This window comes from Saccopteryx bilineata, chromosome 1 (genome assembly GCF_036850765.1).
Source record: "Saccopteryx bilineata isolate mSacBil1 chromosome 1, mSacBil1_pri_phased_curated, whole genome shotgun sequence".
Taxonomy (NCBI): domain Eukaryota; kingdom Metazoa; phylum Chordata; class Mammalia; order Chiroptera; family Emballonuridae; genus Saccopteryx; species Saccopteryx bilineata.
Window position 1 is genome coordinate 267,734,244 of NC_089490.1, and position 23,255 is coordinate 267,757,498.

Genomic DNA, 23,255 nt, shown 5'->3' on the forward strand with positions numbered 1-23,255 from the left:
GGCACCCTTTCAAATGTATTTCTAAACACATATAATATAAATGTATAATGTATTTGTTGAAAATGTTTTCTTTCAAATAGATCTTCAGACAAATAAAAGGTTTTGAAATGCTCTATTCTCTAATTTTCTTTCCCATATGTAACAGTTCTGAACATGAGTTGAAGATACTACACTTTTTGAGCCCATCCATCACAGAGAATCCCACAGTAACAACAGGTACTTCAGAGATAGAAGTAATTTTACCAGTTAGACATCACCTAAATTTACACAAAAGATTACATTACCATACTAATTTTACTAAAAAAATTTTTTTTAACTCTTAACCTTATAAAAAGAAGAAAAATAGGCTGTGCCTTAAAGAGTCCATGCAACCTTACCTTGCTCAATCTACACCTAACAAATTCTCTGAAATAATTAGTGCCATGGAAACTCGCTCCTGCAGCTTTCAGTCCTTTGTCAGCATGGGTAAACGACAGACTCAAAATCCAGATGTTGTGGAACAGCCAGTAATTCAGAGGAATGCCAACCAGTTTCCCTTTTATTATTTAACTGATCAAGCAAAGAGGAACATGGCTACCAATAATAGCTCACTACATCGCAACCTTGCATTTATCTTAGGAACAGCACAACCAAAATTAAAACAGTCCTTTTCAGAGCATGTGGCATTAAAGGGGGCTCATTTCCAATAGGCTACACTATGTGACCTAAATCAAATGATATCAATGAACATCTGTATTTTTTTAAATACTAGATTTGGATAATAAATATGCCTATGACACTCACTGACCATATACCAACCAGGACAACTATCACATTGAATAATTCAAACAGTACCCCCAACATAAGACAGCTTAGTGCCCAAATAACATTGGCTACACAAGTGGAAAATCTCTTTATTACAATACCTTCTAATAGGAAGACTGCTTGCTTGCGAAAAATTTTCACCAGTGTGTCATCCAATTCAATTTCCTGAAGCTTGGAAATGAGCTGCTCCTCATTCCGGCAAACCTTCTCCTGTGTGTACAGCCCATCAGGCATGATCCGCTGCTGCCCCAGCCCTATCAGGGCCACCTCCACCGCCAGTGTTAAATAGGATTCCCCTTCTTCTAAAAACTTGTGGGCAGGTAGATGCTGGTATTCCAGAGATTTGCCCTGTCCCATAGTCTCTGTAAAATGTCACAAAAGAAATCAGAAATCTGTATTTTTTTCAGGTACAGATATTAGTTTTACCCAGTACTCCTAAATGAACAATTGGTTTAATGCCAAGAAGGCCAGAAAACAAGCACACAGTTTTCCAGTATCTTTTTAAAAATGCCCAAAAATGATTAAATGTATACATTTTGGGGGGTAGAATATTATAAATATTTTTCTCCCATTGAAAATCAATGACCAAAAAAAGTATAAATCTAAGAAAAGATACTAAGAATACATAAGTGGAGAAAATCTTTAATTAAACAAAGTATAAAATTATATGACTGTAATAGTCACCAATTCTTAAAAGTCTGGCATTAAAAAAGTTTGCATACTTTTATCAAAATGTTAAAATTTATAATGAAAACAGTAGAGAACATATGTAACCCAATTTCAAGATCCATTTTTGCCATTAGTTATCACAAAAGTAATGATTCTTTGAGCGTTCTCTTATTTTGGTTGTTTCTATTAGAAATATTAACAAACTTCAACCACTGAACTCCCAAGGAAAGTATGTTCATTGGCTTTCACCTTCCACCCTCCTGGTGGTTTAGGGTCACCCATAATCCATGAGGGAACCCACCACAGGGGAAAATATGGAGGGGAAGATAATTACCCCCCTGAGCTCACCCAGCCACGGGAGCAGCAAAGGGACAATCCTTCCTCCCTCCCATATGATGCATATCCTTATTCTATATCTTCACGCTGGAAAATATGTCACAAATGCAGTTAAATTCTTAAATGCACAATCACTGACTGGAAGAGAATATGCTTAAGGTTCTTACACAGGCTTCCACTGTCAAATCTGCGCCTGCCAGAAAAGTGCTGAGAAGGTCTATTTCCTTGCTGTCTTGTAGGTATTATTAATTGTATGTATTCATAAAACAAACTGTGAAGAAAAATAATGACCAATGCCATTCAGAGTTTAGGAAAAAAAGGCAACATGAGACACATATCAATGGTTGTACCTGTGAAATTTGAGAATCCAGGAAAGCTTTCATCGTCCATGCGGCAGGCTTCCATAAGACTGCTGAAGAGGGTGCCCACAGGGTCCAGAGGGTGCCCAACCCAGCCCTCCAGGTTGGTTATCGAGGTTATGCTTTTATGGGGCAGCTCTGTGTAAGAAAGGGGAATTGAGAGATGGAGAGAAGTAAGAGAGGCTTTACCATTTAATAATAGCATCCTAACAAATTAATACTGAATTTCACTAAAAACAAAGGTACATATAATCCTCAACTTGTGAACTATTTTGAATTCTAAAGATTCATCCCTAAGTCAATATCAATGGTACTAACCTTCTAGAACAGCTCCCAAACATCTATTTAATTCATGCATCCAGGGGACTGGGTTAACATTACAACTTACATTATTAAATTATGCTGTGTGAGGGAAAGTCAATTCCAGATTTTCACCTGAGAAGCTAGGGACAATTCCCCAAACTTCCTAGGAGTGACATTATACAGGACTAAAAAGTACTCCCAGAATTACCACTGGGTAACTCTCCAACCCTATTACGATACTCTCAGAGTCAGTGCTCACTGATCATCTAAGTTGGAGACTAGAGGGCAGCTGTAGCCTGGGTCAGACTTGGACTCCCCCATGAATATTATTAAATTACTTTCATATCACCTCTTAAAAGTGTTCCTTATCATGGATCAGTAAGCCATTCAAGGGAGGACCTTTGCCACAAAGAGAAACTGTAGCAGAAGATAACATATAATTTGTATGAAACACATCCTTTTCATTTTTTTCACAGAATGTTAGCACTTTCAAGTTCTTAGTTAAATTACAGAGTACTGAAAGAAAGCTGCAAATATTTTAAGGCATATTTCAATGGTGTAAATAATGCAATATTTTATATCTAGTGTTTACTAAAGTTGTAAATAGTAGCTCCTTTATTTGTTTATTTTTTAAAATTTACTCATTTTAGAGAGGAGAGAGGGAGAGAGACAGAGAGAGAGAGAGAGGAGAGAGAGAGAGAGAGGGGGGAAGAGCTGGAAGCATCAACTCCCATATGTGCCTTGACCAGGCAAGCCCAGGGTTTTGAACCAGCGACCTCAGCATTTCCAGGTCAACGCTTTATCCACTGCGCCACCACAGGTCAGCCCGCGCACAAGTAGCTCCTTCTTTAAAAAATATAATAAAGTCTATATACAATATAAAATATACAAGAAAAAGACTGACTTGTAAATTGCTAACGAGCCATTCCATGAACCCAGTATTCCTTTAGAAGTTTTCTGGTTTTGGACTATCAACTATCAGTACATAAAAACAAAGCATGGCCTGGTACAACATATTACCGTTATAAAAGCTGGGGCCTACATTCCTTGGAAAGGCCTTTCCCTTTGCTTTCTGTCACTGGCTTTCATATATATCATCATGTGAAAATCAAAATATGAGCATTACTCTTGGGAACAACCAAATATATGTATTTGACAGGAAAATATATATGTATATGGTGAAGTGTTGTGCTTATGCAAATGAATCTACTGTCAAGTGATGGAAACTGAAGATAAAATTTTAGGAAGTATTATTTCTTTGTAAAGTGTTTCCTCTATGTCATCTTTCTTCTCACATAAAAATTAGTGAAAAAACACAGAGATAGGAGAAATAAATTTTAAAAATACCTTTTTTTAAAATCGAGAAGTTGAACTAAGTGAAATAAGCCAGACAGACAGACAAATACCATATGATCTCACTTATATGTGAAGTATTTTTAAAAACTGGGCTCCCAAACACAGAGAACAGATTGGCAGTTGCCAGAGGGGGATGGGCAAAATAGGTGGAGGTGGTCAAAAGGTACAAAATTTCAGTTATAAAATATGTAAGTAATGAGGATATAATGTACAGTATGGTGACTGTAGTTAACAGTACTGTATTGCATATCTGAAAGTTGATAAGAGAGAATAGATCTTAAAATTTCCTCATCACAAGAAAATAATTTTGTAATTATATGTAGTGATGGGTGATAACTAGAATTACTGTGGTGATCATTTTGAAATATATAAATATCGACTCAGTATGTTGTACGACGTGACTGACCAATGCTAGCACAGTGGATAGAGCATCGTCCTGGGATGCTAAGGTCCCAGGTTTGAAACCCCAAGGTCATTGGCTTGGGTATACACTCATCTGCTTGAACATAGGCTCACTAGTTTGAGTGTGGGGTCACTGGCTTGACCGTGGGATCATCAATATGACCCCATGGTCTCTGGCTTGAGCCCAAGGTTGTTGGCTTGAGCAAGGGGTCATTGGCTCGGCTTGAACCCCCAGGTCAAGGCACATATGAGAAGCAATCAATGAACAACTAAAGTGATGCAACCACGAGCTGATGCTTCTCATCTCTCTCCCTTCCCCATCCCATTTCTTACTAAAAAAAAACAAGTAAAATTGTTCAAGGTAATTCATTGACCAATCTTGTCCACATAACAAATAACTGGTACAAAAATGTGGAATTGTAATAGCTATGAAAAAATAGTTTTCAAATATGAACAGACAAAAAAAGTGGAAAGATATAGGTATAGATATATAATACCAGTAATACTTTAAAACAGTCTGAAATAAGTTTTCATTGCTCCCAGGATACAAGTGTCTACAAGTATCCTCAAAGATATAACCAAAAGCGTTGAATTTAACATGTATTCTAACTTACCCTAAATGAACAATACTTTTACACTTTGAGTTTTTTAGATATTGCAACATTTTTATTAAGCTCATTTTAAAAACGTTTCTTAGTAAAGGTTATGATTTTTAAAGATCTGATAATCATAAACTAGCCCTCTTTTTGTAGTATAAAACTTGCTTATACTTTTCAGAATTAAATACCTTTGGCCACATATTATGTGTATTTAGGGGAAGGAGATTTTAGAAAAATTTCTCTAAGGGCCAAGCAGCGTATTTTGCAAACACATCTGGTAACTACTGTAGTGATACCGTGAAGAACATGAAAAACTGAAGGAAGTCAGGCTTATTAGGGATGTTATAATCCAATCCTTTCTTTAAGTCTTCCTTTCTAAAGTACTCAACCAGGAAAAAAAATAGTTAAAATTTCTCACAGATCAGCTATTAAGTATTTCAAATGAGTGGAAGATACAGTCACGTCCATCACTCCAATTTTAAAAAACCACCTCTCCAAGAGAGCATAAAACCTTGTAATGTCATCACCAAGAATCCCACTCCAACGGACACAATCTCCTTCACATTCACCTTTTTTTTGAGTTCGGAACATTTCCAGCTGTTTCTGTTGCTGTCGTCTTAATGTGTTAACAACAGCTATGGCCAGTCTCAGCGCTTCATTGGGGTACCCGTGAGAACGAAGCGCATCCACTCTTGCGCAGGCTGTAGGAACGTGTTCTAACACAGAAAGTTAAAGGGGAGAGTGGCCATTGTCAGATATGTCCATAAAAATAGGATTTAGTACTAAGATGTTTTCCCCCAAAATACTACTAAAAGGACACAAGAAACCATTTCTGAACTTGGATTTGAATGAAAAACTCAGTTCTTACTGCCAAGCATTCATCCGTCTCCCATTGAATCCCTCCGCTCTCCTCCTCCCACTCCAATAATGCTATAGAAACTGAACAAAGACGGAAGTCATGGAAATGTCTTTCCAATTTGGCCACTTACCATGCCAGAGGGGCCACCCTCGGGAGTCAAAAAGGGAGTTTTCAGTGTCGTCATGGTAACAGTAGTTGGTGTACAGGTCACTGCTGATAATGTGCTGCAAGTGGCTATCCTGCCAGTGGAGATCACATGCCTCGATGGCTCGGGTGAACACTGTCCGATGGGGCCTGTTCGATGAATCTGTTTTTCCACAATTCAGAAAGCCATGTCAGCTATTATTCACATGTGAATAAATCAGTCATACCACTCTGTGGCCAGATGTTCATGAGCACACCCACACACACTGTCCTGCACCCCCAAAGCAGAAGGATGGAGGGTGCACTCTCATGTCCTAAGTACGAGGAGGCAAGTCAGCCCAAAGAGCCACCATTCACTCGTTTTATCAAACACAAACACTCTGCAGCCATCAAAGCTAAAGTTAAAGGCATCCTGCAAAAAGAATTGTCAAGTCTAGTTTCCATGCCAAATACACTCAAAGGAGGCACCGGGCACAAAAATAACAGGAACACTCACTGCTCCCCACTTTGGAGGTACTGTGGTGGGCTGCCCTGATGGGATCAACAGCTCTCACAAACACTATGCAAGAGATGTGACACCAGCCATGGAACCTTTCAGGAAGGTGCAATCAGCCTTTAAAGATACACATAAGGGTTGTGCTTTTGGTTGTATTTTTTAACTATATTGTGCGGTTTTGCACAATTAAAACTATTATGCTTCTTGGGATATAATGATTAAATCCCACTTTATATCCCAAAGGGCATAAGCGTATATATTTAACATTTCACAAAGCCACACAACATAGCTACAAAACAAACCAGCGCACTCACCTTGCCCCTACAGGCTGCCTCCTGACTCCTGTGCAGGTTCCATGACTGGTGTGAAGACCCCAGCAGAGTGTGTGCCGGGGCATCACAACAGAGCAGAAGCATACACTCCGAAGAGGGTTCAAGTTTCAGGACCTGACGGAGAAAAGAAATGTTTGGGGAATAAAGGATATTCTCACCCAGCTCCTGGGAATACTCAGTTCTTCTGGAAAACACGGATTGAGTTTGAACTGCATGCCCACCCTTTGTGTCCCCACTCAGACTTACCTTCATCTATGGCACACACCTTCATGAGCCTCAACTGAAATCAGGGAAACAAGCTATTTCTATTTACGTGTACTTAGCTCAAGCACCACTCTTGCTGTTGAGGCTTAATGAAATGAGAAGTACAATCTGGAGTCTCCTTAGTTGACAATGTCTCATCTCCCTGTCACTGGAGCTTTGGCTAAGCACAGACATAAAGCAAATCACAGAAACCAGAAAGAACTGAATCGAGAAGAGTCCCAAGAACTCTGGTCCAACACCTCTATTCTGCTAATGAAACTGAAATTCAAGAGGAGTTGAGGTGACTTGTCAAGGTCACACAGCCAGGCAATGGCAATCAAGATGAAAATACAGATTCCCTCACTCCAAATTCACTTAGTTCAGCTGTGCTGAAAGGCTTCCAACTGGCCTTTAACAGAGAAAGACACTCCTTCAGCTTGGTTTCAGGTCAACCCAGATATCTGTATTTACATGATAGACATATCAAAATGCACAAATGACATACTAATATATGTGCTATGGCCCTAGCCAAGACTCCTTGCTGTAGTTTTAACTGTACACCTTCCAAATGAGAAGAGTAGGCTTTACTTTTAAGGGCCTTCTGAGCTTATCAGGGCTTTTGCTGAGTAGAATAAATATCTCCTATCCAATAAGGAAGTGGTTCCGTCACCTCTTACAGTAAATCGGTCAAATATTCCAAAGTCAAAATCTCACAAACTTTTTAAGTGGCTGTTATTTCATTTATTTTGTTTAGCTCAAATCAAAGAAAGACTTTAAAACTAAAAGGAAACTTTAAAAGAGCAACTTAATGTTATGCAAGTATTAAAAGAATGAGAGTTCTATCTGTTGATGTGGCTCACTGTCATTATCAATAATAAAAGCAAATTGTAGAGCCTGACTGGTGGGTGGCAAAGTGAATAGTGTTGACCTGGAATGCTGAGGTCCCAGCTTCAAAATACCGAGGCCTCTAGCTTGAGCACCAGCTCATCTGGCTTGAGCACATGCTCACCAGCTTGAGTGTGGGGTTACCAGCTTGAGCACAGGGTCCCCAGCTTGAGTATGGGGTTATAGACATGATCCAATGGTCACTAGCTTGAAGCCCAAAGTTGCTGGCTTGAGCAAGGGGACCCTGGATCGGCTTGAGCCCCTCAGTCAAGGCACTTATGAGAAACAATCAATGAACTATTAAAATGACACAACTATGAATTAATGCTTCTCATTTCCCTCCCTTCCTGTCACTTTTCTCTCTCTAGAAAAAAATGAAAAAAAAAAAAAAGAAAAAAAAGAAGCAAGCTATAGAATAGGATTCCATTTAAGAATAAAAGCCTTAACTTTCCACATGTTCATACTTACTGTATGAACACAGAGAGAGGTATAGGGCATACACCAGGCTTTTAACAGTTGTTAGCTAGGAGAACAATAAAAACAAGTGCAACAAAAAAAGCCTAAATAGTAATAAAATAATATTTAAATGAAAATGTAGGACAGAAAGTTCTATAATAACATGTGAAACAAAAATAATATGTATGTAAGACAATGACGAAAAAATATACAAACAACAAAATGTTGGTTTGATTAGGTATCAAAATGATGGTCAATTTTTATCTCAGATGTCCATGGTTCTTTGACTTTTGCAATTAAGATGGAAAAAAGAGAAAGAGACTATCTTAACCAAATTTTTAAAATGATAAGTAGACTTGTAAAAAATTTTAATAAAGTGTATAAATATTAATACATGCTGATTAAAGAAAACTTGAGAAATTCAGCAATGTAAAAAGGGAGAAATGAGTTCATCAAAAAATTTAAAATAAAAAATCAGCTAACAGGTACATTTTAAAAAGTCAAAGAAACTACTCCTTTCAAAGGGCATGGATTTTAATGGTATTTCTGTTGTTGTCAATTAATTCTAACAATTTCAGCAAATAAAGGGGCTGATTTGCCCTCCACCTTCATTTTAATGTGCCAATACATGCCACTCTGCCCACTGTCTGTACCAAGGACAAACTCCACACCCAGCTGCTGGGCTCTGCTGGCTATGGCAGGTTCTCCCCTGGCAACCTGTACACTCTCTTGTGACAGCCCCTCTGGAGGATTGAGTATTATGCTAAAAGCCTGGTGCCTTTAGGCACAACAGCTATAAATATTGCCCACAGAAACTAGGTCCCAACTTCATACCCCCAGGCCAAACCATAAATAAAATAACTGTTTCATCTAGAGGCTGGACCACTGTTTAAGGGTAGTCTAATGCCAATGGAACATTCCTATTTAACCAAGAGGAAAGTAACCAAACGGAAACTAAAAGTAAAGTGTAAAATGTTAGGATGGTGCTTCCAAGTAGCAGGTAGGGAGTCAAACACAGAAAAACCTCCAAATATAAAAAATAAAAAGATTAAAGATACTGCCAATGTAGATGTGGGCTCTCCCTTTCCTAGCAATGAAAGAGAAGAAATGTTGAATTACTGAATTTTAAAATTCTGAACTTTTGGAAAAGAATTTGGAGTTTAAGTGGCACATTTACTTCCTTCAAAGTTATTATATAAAATCATCATGGGCAACAAAGATATGACAGATTTCAAATTCTGAACTCCCAAGGCAAATACCTCTAGACAAAGCAGAGCCAGACAGTCATCCTTCCCACTCCTGAAACTCGCTTTTCACTGGGCACGTCCCTTTGGAGTAACAGTTTTCTTCCTTTAGAGAGACGGAGAACACTACGCTAGCTCACACTCAGCACGCGGTGCGGCTCTTTGCACAAGTGCCAGCCCCACATGGGCAGCGCATACCAAATGACAGGCTTGATTCTGGATCCTTCTGATACCATTTACCTCTCACCTGCATCTATCATAACTTTAAAATCTTTCAAGTTTTCTCAAAAACAAAATAAAAGGCAGCAACAGCACAAAATCACACAAAAATAGTGACAAAAATTGATGAATACAAGTTTTATTTGCAAGCATTGACTACTTTAAAGATCTGGTTCTGAAAGAGAGAAGAAAATGCTGTAGTAGCCAGGGGAAAAAGTGAGGCCAAGGAAAGATTTCTTTAAAAAAGATGAGAGGAACTTGAGCTAAATAGGTGGATCCAACAGAGAAGCTGAAAAAAGCAGGATGGAAATGAGAGACAGTTTCTTCAGAGGACATCTGGAAACGTCTGTGTGCATTGCTTAGTTGTCCCAAAGACCAGAAGGCACTATCAGCCTCCAGTAGGTAGGAACAGGTATGCTAGACAATCTTCACAATAAAGACTTTTCCTAGTCCAAATGCCAACAGCACCCCATGCCCTTCCAGCTCAGTCATAAAATGTGTACTTGCTACATTCTAAAACTAAGACTTTTTAACTGATTGAATTACACAGTAGTTTAAATATGAACTGACCGAAAGCAAGAAAAACACACAGCTGCTCAAGCCTCTTAACATAGTTTCACAAAACATTATCACCATATTATATGATTAAATTAAAAAATACTCAAATTAAATAATTAATTAGCAATTTTATATACCATATAATTTTACATAATTGTAAATAACCTGGTATATCCATCTGTAGTCCAAGGAAATGAAAAAGGCACACAATGGTCTCAGGTAAAAATTAAAACACATACATACACATTCACAGTCAAGACATTAAAATCCTTGAGTTATGGTACGTACTTCAGTGGAGAAAATTATTTTCCCACATGTATTATAAGTACGGTTATAAGCATATGTGCACAACTAGGTGGATACAAAGTGGGCAGACTATTACTGTGGACTCACCTTGGCTGGCATTTGCACCCTGAGGCAGAGTGTTGGTTAAGTTGGGTAATTCGTTGCCATGATTTCCATCTTCCCATGGACAGACGTCAACACTGTTCCACTTTTTCAGCTGTTTCAGCCAACTGGCCTTCTGCTCCAACTTGCAGTGGGGATTTAAAACTATACACATCCACAGAGCACCTAATTTAAGGAGAAATGGGAAGTAAACTTTAAAAATCATAAAAATGCCCAAAGTCTAATAATGATAAATTTTAAACCATTTCAAAAAGGATCCAAATCTGCCATTTTTATAACACAATTCTCTCTTTAATCCAAGCCACAAATTTCATTTAGAGTAAATGGAAAGAGGAGCCTGAATTTGAACCGAAGATCCAAACACTGTTACACGTAAAGATGAAAGATATTTCAAATGTTTATTGTTAATTACCTTCCGGCTTCGGAGACATTTTGGACAAGTCAATAAATAATACAATACTAAGGTCCAATTTGCCACTTTAATTTACAGATTTTATACATGGATACTGCAACAAACCATTCTAAATTGGTTCTTCAGTGCAAAAAATAAATTTCCTTCTAAGATTATTCTTATAAAATAAAATCATAGAGGCATACAATGAACACAATTTCCTAGTTTCCTTATGTGTTTCAAACTTTATTATGTTTATTAATTAGTATGCATATCTATTATAGCAATATTTTAAAAACAAAATTTGCTTAAACATACTTCTTTATAATATTTAACAAAGAACTGATCTTTATATAATGAGATTAGAAAACTTAGATCTTTATGTGAATGAAATCAGTAAACATCAATAAAAATTTCACTTGTTTTACAAAGTAAAAGCCAAAATGAATTTATAAGACATACTGTATTTTTCGCTCCATAAGATGCATCCCCCCCCAAGTGGAGGGGAAAATGCCCATGCATGTTATGGAGCAAAAAATACGGTATTTTATTAAGTATTTTAACACACCATTTGGTTCAAAGTATTTTTTTTCTTATTTTCCTCCTTAAAACCCTAAGTGTGTCTTATGGTCAGGTGTGTCTTATGGTGAGAAAAATACGGGACTCATAATTTGAATTAAGGTACTGATAAACTCATTCCTTTCTACATTCTTCAGAAAAGAGGTGGCTAATTCAAGCAAATATTTCACAAGTTTTAAAAGTTCCAGTTTTTTTTTTACTAATTTCAAAACAAGATAGATACTAATACTTCAAAACTATTCACAACACCTTTTTCTTTAAAAAGGTATGTTATATGCATGTCTAAGTGTATTTTAGTCAGTTGTGTTAAGTGAGAAATAAAATAGGAATGATCATGTTTTGTTTCTCCAAAAGAGATACTTTATATTCTTCCACATTTAAAATTAGCAAGTTTCTCCAATTAGAAAATCTGATATTTTAAATATCAAATAAGTTTACCATCAGCAAAATAAAAGTGGCCACTATCTAGCTAAGCCACAGATATTTACAATGAACATTTCTGTATTTCTACTGCCAACTGAAAACAAAATGTTGTCAAACTAGAGTGAATTCACTACAGCTTTACTCTCCCCACTATTACAACCAAAAACTCTGACAAAATACAAAACACAACAATATTAGGGAAACAAAAATTGAAGAAGCAAGCCACATGGGGGTGATTTTCCTGCTATTTTTTCCCTTTTTTCTCTCCTGGCTTGGATATAAGATTAGCTCCATTAGAAGAATTCTGTACAGGGCATATTCAGCAAAAACTTGAGAGAAATGTCATCTAGCTGGCAAGATGACTAGAAAAAGGGGACCCTGCCCTACACTTAGGAACTGGAGCAAGGGGATCCTGGATACTGTGTACAAAGAGGCACAAGTCCTGGCAACATTTCATGTGCATGAAATAGACCCCAGGAAGCACAGCCAAGGGCTTGAACACTTTACTGGTATCACCACCCTAAGAAGGTGAAACAGACCTTATGTACTGAATCTACCCTGGTTGATTGTATGCTCTAAAGAAAACAAAAAGTTATCCAGAGGGTTTTAATAGGACCCAGACTTTCACAACACAATATTCAAGATGTCCAGGATCCAAAATTATTTGGCTAACAAAAAAAAAAACAAACCAAACAGGAAAATGTGATCAATTCTCAAGAGAAAAAACAATCAACAGATGCCAACCAAAATGAACCAGATGTTAGAACTATCAGAGACTTTACAGCAACTATTATAACTGTGCTCCATGAGATGAGGGTAAATACTACTGAAAGAAGTGAAATACAAACTATATCTGAAATAAAAAATTCACTGGCTGGGATCAAGAGCAGAATATATGACTGAAGGAAAAGTCAGTGAACTTGGAGATAGAAATTATATCATATAAAGAAAAGAAAAAAAATCAGAAAATGAACACAGCCTTAAAGACAGGTGGGAAAATAGTAAAAGATCTAACATTAATGTCACAGTAGTCCCAGAAGAAGAGACATACATACAAAAAGGCTTTAAAACATAATGACTCAAAACTTTACTATTTTGGAGAAAGATTTATTTATAGATCTAAGAGTCTTAGCTAACCACACAAAAAGGGTAAACTTAGGAAAACCATGATCAAACATATCATAATAAAATAAAAACCAAAGAAAAAGAAAACATCTTGAAAGCAGAGAAAAATGAAATACCGTTATACAAGAATGACTCAAATAATTAGAGATTTCTCATCAGAAATCATAAAAGAAAGAAGACAGTGCAACATTATCTTTAAAGTGTTAAAATGAAGTATCAATCCAGAATTCTATATCCAGCAAAAATATCCTTCAGAAATGTTAAATTATAGACATTCTCTGATCAGGAAAAACTAACAGCATTTGTTGCCAGAAGACCTGGTCTAGAAGAAATGCCAAAAAAATTTCTTCAGGCTGACCAGAAATAATACCAGAGGAAAACTTGGAACTACAGGAATAAAGAAAGAGCTATAGAAATAAACACCTGATTAAATATAACAGACTATTTTTGTCCTTTTAAGTTCTTTAAAGTAAGTACAACTACTGAAAGTAAAAATTTGAACACTGCTTTGTGGCATTTTAAATATGTATACATGTTGATGAGATACATATGAAAACCATAAAATAAAGGATGTAGAACAAAGTGACCTATATAGCTGATAGGACTCTATGAAAGTGGTAAAATATTGCCTGGCCTGTGGTGGTACAGTGGACAGAGAGAGCATCAACCTGGAACGCTGAGGTTGCTGGTTCGAAACTTTGGGCTTGTCCAGTTAATGCACATACAACAAGCAATCAATAAACAATAAAAATGAAGCAACCATGAGTTCCTTCTTGTTCTTCTCATTCCCTCTGTAAAATCAATAAATAAAATCTTAAAAAAAAAAGAGAGAGAGAGGGAGGAGAAAGCAGAGAAGCATCAACTCATAGTTGCATCACTTTAGTTGTTCAGATTGCTTCTTACATGTGCCTTGATGGGGAGGGGCTCAAGCCAAGCCAGTGACCCCTTGCTCAAGCCAGTGTCCTCGGGCTTTGAATCTGGGACCTCAGCATCCTAGGCTGACACTCTATCCAATGCACTACCACCAGTCGGGCTGTTCCCATGATTTGTGAGACAAAACTTTGTAAGATTATAAAGTTATTATAATTACTGTAACTTTATAATTTATAAATTATAGTAAACAAGACAGTGCACAAGTGGGGAAATAATAGGCACATAGATCAATGGAATAGATTAAAGAGCTCAGAAATAAACCTTCACAAATAAGGTCTATTCAAGGTTCAAAGCCAATTCAAAGAAGAAAAGATGAATCTTCTTAATAACTAGTGCTGGAACAATTAGAAATTCATGTGAAACAAAATGAACTTAAATGCACATCACACACTTTATTAAATAAATAAATAAATGTATTAAAAACTAAGTCAATGGATCATAGACCTAAATGTAAAACATAAAATTTCAAGAATAAAAATCTTTGTAATGTTGGGTTAGGCAAAGATCAGATATAATATCAAAAGTAAAATCCATAAAAGATAGAATTGATAACATGAACTTTATCAAAATTAAAAACTTTTGCTTGACAAAAGACCCAATTGAGAGAATTAAAGTCTGGGACAAAATATGTGCAAACCTTACACCTGACAGGAATATGTAAATCCTTCTCAAAACTTATTAAGAGGCCCTGGCCGGTTGGCTCAGTGGTGGAGCGCCGGCCTGGCGTGCGGAAGTCCCAGGTTCAATTCCCGGCCAGGGCACACAGGAGAAGCGCCCATTTACTTCTCCACCCCTCCCCCTCTCCTTCCTCTCTGTCTCTCTCTTCCCCTCCGGCAGTGAGGCTCCATTGGAGCAAAGATGGCCCAGGCACTGGGGATGGCTCCTCGGCCTCTGCCCCAGGCGCTAGAGTGGCTCTGGTCACAACAGAGCGATGCCCCGGAGGGGCAGAGCATCGCCCCCTGGTGGGCAGAGCGTCGCCCCCTGGTGGGCGTGCTGGGTGGATCCCGGATGGGCGCATGCGGGAGTCTGTCTGACTGTCTCTCCCGTTTCCAGCTTCAGAAAAAAAAAAAAACTCATTAAGAAAATGAACAACCCTATTTTAAAAATGGGCAAAAAATTTGTAAAGACATTACCAAAGAAGATACACAAATGGCAATATGCAGACGAAAACATGCTTGGCATCATTAATCACGAGGAAAACGCAAATTAAAACCAACACAAGATACCAGTATACACCCATTTGAATGGTTAGCATTAGAAAAAGAAATTTAAAACTTGACAATACCAAATGCTGCAGAGGATGGAGAGCAACTGGAATGCTCATAACTGCTGCTGAGAGTGCAAAATAATATAGCTGCCTGGGGAAGTAGTTCAGCAGTTTCTAATGAGATAAGCAGGTACTTCTCTTATGACCCAGCAATCCCACCTGGAGGGATTTGCCCAAGAAAAATGAAAAGTGATGTTCACATAAACACTTGAACAAAAATGTTTATAGCATCTTTATTCACAATACAAAAAACTGGAAATAATCTGAATGTCTTTCAACTGGTGAATGGATAAACAAACAGTGGTGCATCATAAAACAGAATAGCATCTACTCAGCAATAAATAACAAATTTATATTGACAAATAATGTAGATTTATTTTCAATGTGTCCATTTCAAAATTCAGAAATCTGTATTTCAGTCCATACCTGTGTGAATTTCAAATTTTATTTCAAAAATTAGATAAAAAGCACCACCATGCCAAGTACATTGACAGCTGGCGCAGAGCTAACTTTAAATGGAGACATTATATACCCCAAAACAGGGGTCGGGAACCTTTTTGGCTGAGAGAGCCATGAACTCCACATATTTTAAAATGTAATTCCTTGAAAGCCATACAATAAGTTTAACACAAAATACAAGTAAATGTGTGCATTTTATGTAAGACCAACATTTTTAAAGTACAAGTCTCTGAATTCTTTTTAATAACGTTGTTATGCTGTTGCTAACCAATGATGAATAAAGTACTTCTTACCATTAATGCGACTTCTGGTGCTGCATGGTTTTGCTGATGGCTTTGTAGTCTGGTTGATACGTGGTGAGGTTAAGCTTCATGCAGACGTTGAGACTTCCATCCGTTAAATGTGATTGTAGGTTGGTCTTAATGTTCTTTAGATGTGAGAAAGACTGCTCACACGCATACACAGAGCCAAACATTGTCACTACAGCAATACTCACATGCTGCAGTGTGTGGTATGTGACGGGAAGCGCATTCCAAGTTTTGACAATCAGGTGGTCCCCAGGTTGAAGTTTTTTCATTTCTCCCCACTTGTGTTTGCTCACCAACTCTGCTTGCTGTCATGCAAGTCTTTCCAAATCTTTATTCAGTGACTTGAACTTATTCACCCACATGTTTGAGGCCTTCAGGTCAGTAGCTTGTAGCTCAAACTCTCTGATGGAGACACCGAGGATGTAACTCAGGTCAGCACTGTCCACTGCACACTCGGGTGGATGGATGATGAACTTAAAAAGATGAGTGTGCTCATGAAATTCTCCAAAGCATGATTTGAATGACTGCAGGAGATTAGATATGAAGCCCGCTAGCTGCTGGAGATCAAGATGTTGAGCAGGGTCACTTGCTGTGCATGCATCTTTAAACTCTCCTAGTTTTTCAGAGTGTAGTAAACGACCTGTTTCAATGTCGGAGATGAAGAGTTCCAGCTTGTTTTCAAATGCAAACACTGCTTGTTGAAGGGATGAGACTGTATTTACAATGCGTTGCATTTTCACATTGAGCTGGTTCAGATGTTCAGTCATGTCCACGAGATAGTAGAACTTCAAGAGCAACTCAGTGTTAGCTAACTCTGGATGCTCGACGATTTTCATTTCAAGAAAAGTCTGGATTTTGCTCAGACAAGCCACGAAATGGCTGAGCACCCTCCCTATTGATAACCAACGCACATTGCTGGGCAGAAGCAGACCAGGATAATCATTGCCAACTTCACCCAGCAGTGTTTTAAACTGGCGATCATTTAAAGCTCGGACAACAATAAAGTTGACCACCCGAATGACCAGCGACATCACCTCACCAAGCTGCTCGCCACACATCTGAGCACAAAGCGCCTCCTGATGTAGGATGCAGTGAAAACTTAGGATGGGTCTCTTTTCACGTTCACGAAGAAGTGCTACGAATCCTCTATTTTTCCCCACCATGCATGGAGCACCATCAGTACACACCGAAATAAGTTTATTCATCAGTAGATTTTTTTCTTTAGCAAACTCAGTGAAAGACTTGAATAAATCCTCCCCTCTTGTCTCTTTCATAGGCAAAACAGCAAGACTTTCCGTACATACTGTGTCACCGACAGCATACCTTGCAGTCACGCTGAACTGGATAAATGGCTTACGTCTGTTGACTCATCCAAAGCGAGAGAAAAGAATGGTGCTGCATTTATGTCCTTCACTTGTGTTGTCTCAATTTGATTTGCCATCATGATGGTATGATCGTGAACAGTTCTTGCCGACAGAGGCATGTCTTTTATTCGTTTGATTTTCTTGTCTTTATCTGAAAAGTCGTCAAAAAGTTCATTGGCAACATCAAGCATGAATGTTTTGGCATACTCCCCATCTGTGAATGGCTTTCTGTTTCTCACAATTGCTAAAGCACCAGCAAAGCTAGCCGAATTCCAGTCGCCTTGTTGGGTCCAAACACAGAGTTGCTGCTGACTAGCTTGCACTCTGCACAGTAGCTCTTGACATGCTTTCTTCCTGCTGTCCCCCGCTAGATATTTCGATGCAAATGTAGTATGGCGTGTGTCGAAGTGCTGCTTTATATTTGACTGTTTCGTCGATGCAATTTTATCATTGCATATTAGACACACTGCAGAACCTGCTCTCTTCACAAAGGCAAATTCCTCTGTCCATTCCTGCTGAAAAATACGATACTCCTCATCTTTTTTTCTTTTAGCCATCTTCTTCGTCAAAAGGGTTTCTGCAATTAGCTAGCTGACTGCTTGATTAAAAGGAGGAAAGTTTACTTCCTGACCTCACAATGACCCATGTACCACGAACATGAGCAGTAGGAAACAAATAGATTGTAATACATGAGAATGTTTTAGATTTTTAACATTTTTTTTATTATTAAATATTTGTCTGCAAGCCAGATGCAGCCATCGAAAGAGCCACATCTGGCCCGCGAGCCATAGGTTCCCAACCCCTGCCCTAAAATATATCACAAATCTACTGTTTTCACATTCAATTTCTCTGAAAGATGTAAGCACACAACACAAAGTTTTCAAAATAGAATAGCCAAATTTATACGAAGCACTAGTTCTACTGAAGTCACTCAATGACAAAATTAACAAAATATTTAATCAATGTATATAGTGCTAAGGACTGACTGATTTGCCTATGAAGGAACTGATGGTGAACCAGATAGTTTCACCTTTACCTGGGAAAACTCAAGAGTCTTCAAGAAGTTAAAATAATATTGACAAGAGAATATAAGTCTTCTTTTTAAAAAAGTTCTTTTGAGGAAATAGAGAAACTCTAAAAAAACTTTAAGTAATCATTACTATCAATAGTCACTATTTCTTGGGTGCCTACTATATTCTATAAGCATTATAATTAGTTTCACAAACATTTTCTCATTAACTCATCACAATAATCCTCCATGGTCAGAATTAATACTTCCACTTTAATGATGAGAAAACTAAATCTCAAAGAGATTATGGTACTTAAAAACAAGATCCTAATAATTCTTGGAAACTTTAAACAATGATTTCTATGACTTGAAAAAAAATTCATAAAACTCATCTTAGATTTTCATGTTTATGTTTTTCTAATTAGAAAAATTCACATTTCTCAGAATGGAAAAATACTTAAAAACCCAAGCCTTTATTAAATGGCCTATAAATTCTTTACTGCTAATCTTCCTGAAAGAGAGGTTTCATCCTCAAAGTATGTTCTTAACGTCAGACTCAAGTTCACAGGTATAACTGATATGGTCTTTTATCTTAACAGTTACCAAAACAAAAGCTAAAAACCATGTTAACCAAACTGAGGTCATTCTCCAAATTTTATTAATTCAGAGTCCTACCTTTGGGCATTGATTTCCTTCTCCTCCAACCCATGCATGAAACATTTGCAGCTTTAAAAATAAAACTCTTTGTTGATAAAAAACTTCAGTCTGCTGTCCCTTGGAAATATTAACCCTTTTAAAGGACTCAACCAAATTAAGAGAACTTTGTATTTCCAGCACCTAGCCAAGACCTGGCATCTAAAAGGTATTGGTAGTTCTTTCACAAAGAACGCTTAATTATTTACCATGAGTAACAATGAAAACAAATTCGATACTTTTAAATTGCTTTCCTAGTTCAATGCCTCAAAGAATATAAAGGCAATTATCAAATCACTGGTGTGTGCATCATTCAGTTTCTGAATTATCCATGGCACATTTCAGCTCTTATCTAGCTGTGCATGCTTTCCTCTTCTTGCCACTACTCCACCTAATCTGCACTCAGTGATTTTAGCAAACAGATGCACTGCAACATACAAGGCAAAGGAAAAGCAGACAACCACCTGCACTCCTGGCAAATGTAGGTAACAGAAATTAATGAACTGCACATGCCCTGAAGGCAGTCTTTATCCTGACCACCATTTTGGCCCATATCATGTACCCACTGTCCTACATTTCTAACTAGAAAAAAATGTTTGATCAACAAGCTCTGATTTGGAAAGGACAAGGTATGGGTTACCAGACACAAGACCTTGGGCAAGCCCACTTAGTCTCTGTTGCAGCAGTTCCCTGCTTAAACAATAGGGATAATAATTCCTACCCACTTCACAGGCTGTATAGACTTAAGAAAGTGTTTCGGCCTGACCAGGCCGTGGTGCAGAGAATAGAGCATCAGACTGGGATGTAAAGGACCCAGGTTTGAAATCCCGAGGTCACTGGCTTGCGCACGGGCTCATCTGGCTTGAGTCCAAAGGTCGCTGGCTTGAGCAAGGGGATCACTTGCTTTGCTGGAGCTCCCCAGTCAAGGCACACATGAAAAGCAATCAATGAACTAAGAAGCCGCAACAAAGAACTGATGCTTCTCACCTGTCTCCCTTCCTGTCTGTCTGTCCCTATCTGTCCCTCTGTCTCTGTCAACAACAACAAAAAAGTGTTTTGAAAATGGCAGAGTTCACCCAACTCCAAAAGGTGCACTCCTGCAAGCCCGTGTTAGAAGACGTCTATTTTAAGGAAATTGAGATTCAAAGGTTAAAACAGGTTTAGAGGGCTCAGATCACAAGCAATTCTCTTGATTTTAACTAGAAACATCTGCATCTTTTTAGTCTCTACTTTCCTTCGATTTCATTGATAAACTTTTAAATATGTTTTATTTTCCATCATTGTTCTCTCTAGCGTCCCAGGCCCTCACACGGAGGAGGCATTTCTTCAGCTCATCTCCAACCCTATAGGGTTATATAACATTTTCCCTGCCCATGCAAAAGGATGGACAAAGAGTGCAGTGCTGAAGTCTGTGCAGACTCTGCCTTCTGCCTCCTCCCCACTCCCTTAGCATTTCTGTTAAACGTTCTGGTCAACCATTCACCTTGCCTCCCTTTTTAGAAGCAATGTCCAGGGTCCCACAGTCTTCTATAGAAACTCACAAGTTATCAGAACCCAATTTCTTACTATTGGAGGGGAAATAAAACAGAAGTCAATCAAGTGAAATTTGGTATAAGAAAAATATGAAGGTGAGGAAGAACCACAGTTGAACAAAAGTTATTAAAAATGGAGATGCTGACTACTGTAGGACTATGCTGCACTACTTCCTAATAATACAGATTCAATTCTGACAACTTACCCCTTTGTCCAACATAAGGGGTAAAGATAACCAGAGTAACAGAACTTCATTTTCACATATTACTGTTTTCTACACTGCTAGGGACGTTTGGCATTTGGAAAATAACCATTAGAAGAAGCATGAAGTATTGTCAAGAGTCATAACCACTGTCCTGGTTATCCATTACTATGTGTAAAACTACTCTTGACTTATTGGCCTACTGCAACAATGCACCATTGTATCTCATGATACTGAAGCTCAAAAATTCTTTTTCCTCCTTACTCTCTACTTGCCCTAAAATGGCCTCTCCATGTAGACAGCATGGGCTTTCTCACAGCCTGTCTTTTAAAGCTAGAAACAATCGTTTCGTCTGCCTCAGGATAGCTAGCCTTCTGACCTGAAAATTTAGTTTCCCAGGATGGAACCCTTTAAAAGACAGACTTGTGCCCAGAAACTGGTCCAGCCTTTTACTCTGCCCTATTTTGTTGGTCAAACATCTATAAAAATTGCCCAGATACAAGAGGAGAGAACACATCTCAATGAGCAGCAAAGAATCTGTGGCCATTTTATATCTATCAAATTACTAGAAAAAAATTATAAACTGTTATAAAGTTTAGAATCTTCAGAAAAGATGGATCAGAAAATGTTTGTTAAATTTCAAAATAGAAAACTGACGTATTTACCAATGATTTTGAGAATGTTAAAATAATAAAATCTAAATAAACCACTCAATATGTGAGAAGAGCTGCAAATCAAGGAAAAAACAAGTCATTATAAAAACTTCACAGCATAATATGAAGTGCATGGGATGTGGATGACCCAGGTTCGAGACCCTGAGGTCACCAGCTTGAGCACGGGCTCATCTGGTTTGAGCAAAGCTCACCAGCTTGGACCCAAGGTCACTGGCTCAAGCAAGGGGTTACTCGATCTGCTGTAGCCCCACAGTCAAGGCACATATGAGAAAGCAATCAATGAACAACTAAGGTGTCGCAACGAAAAACTGATGATTGATGCGTCTCATCTCTCTCCATTCCTGTCTGTCCCTATCTATCCCTCTCTCTGACTCTGTAAAAAAAAAAAAAAAAAATATATATATATATATATATATATATAGAGAGAGAGAGAGAGAGAGAGAGAGAGTGTGTGTGTGTGTGTGTGTGCGCGCTGGTTTGTATGCTGAGTTTTCATCCCTTCTAGGAAAAATCCTAACAATATCAGGTTATACACATGTTAGGTTTCTAATTAGAGTCTATATTTAAAGTTTTAAAATATGTGTCTTTAGGGCACAAAGATCATTCCATCCAGTTCAACTAACATTTTAAAAGTGAATGGCATCTTTATCTACCCACATGACAATAATAGCTGTCATTTATTGAATATTTTCTTTCTTTTTTTTTTACACAGAGAGAGAGTCAGAAGAGTCAGAGAGAGGGATAGATAGGGACAGTCAGGAACGGAGAAAGATGAGAAGCATCAATCATCAGTTCCTTATTGCGACACCTCAGTTGTTCATTGACTGCTTTCTCTTATGTGCCTTGACCATGGGCCCTCTGCAGACCAAGTAACCCCTTGCTCGAGCCAGCGACCCTGGGTCCAAGCTGGTGAGCTTCGCTCAAACCAGATGAGCCCGCGCTCAAGCTGGCGACCTCAGGGTCTCGAACCTGGGTCCTCCGCATCCCAGTCCGATGCTCTAACCACTGCGCAACCGCCTGGTCAGGCCATTTATTGAATAATTAGATCACACTAACCCTGTACAAAGTATGTTACATACATTATTGTATTTAACACTCACCTTACAGATAAGGGGGTTCAGAGAAGTGGAGAGGTTGTGCTGCTATGAAAAGATGGGAGCCAGGTTTTGTTACCACATTTACGTTCCCCCAAAACCAATACTCTTTTAAAAGGTTATGGTGTTTAGCCTTTTGCCAAGCTATGTGGTCAGAAAGTACTTCTGTAAATTGGGATTTGTATGTGCAGTTATACATATATGATTTCCAAGATTAATCTTTTGACAGAATCATCAATCCCTTCCTCATATTTTAGTGGTATAATACAAATAATATATTACTGTCTAAATTTATGAAGTAGCCTTAAATGTACAACTAATAAATCCTGTGCATCAACTATGTATTCTTATGTATTTAAAACATGTCTCTCACATGCACAGAAAACATATCCAACTAAAATCAACATAGGTCCATCTACGAAGAGTCTAATTAAACAAAAGAAAACTGTATTTTTTCAGCACTGACAGGCATAGTAAATAAGTAATTTCACTGCAGATTAAAACAGCAGATAAACAATCCAAAGGCTCA

At 38.0% G+C, this 23,255-nt stretch overlaps 1 protein-coding gene across 2 annotated transcripts in view; it reads right to left on the reverse strand.

Moving 5' to 3' along the window:
• Positions 1–23,255, reverse strand: part of ZSWIM6 (zinc finger SWIM-type containing 6) — a 190,210-nt gene that overhangs the window by 13,329 nt on the left and 153,626 nt on the right. For both annotated transcript variants that reach the window (XM_066242648.1, XM_066242637.1), the window contains 5 exons: positions 10,658–10,837; positions 5,818–5,994; positions 5,398–5,544; positions 2,160–2,306; positions 906–1,166 (listed from right to left, as the gene is read on the reverse strand). In XM_066242648.1, coding sequence (XP_066098745.1) covers positions 906–1,166; positions 2,160–2,306; positions 5,398–5,544; positions 5,818–5,994; positions 10,658–10,837 — 912 coding nt within the window. The remainder of the gene's footprint in view (positions 1–905; positions 1,167–2,159; positions 2,307–5,397; positions 5,545–5,817; positions 5,995–10,657; positions 10,838–23,255) is intronic.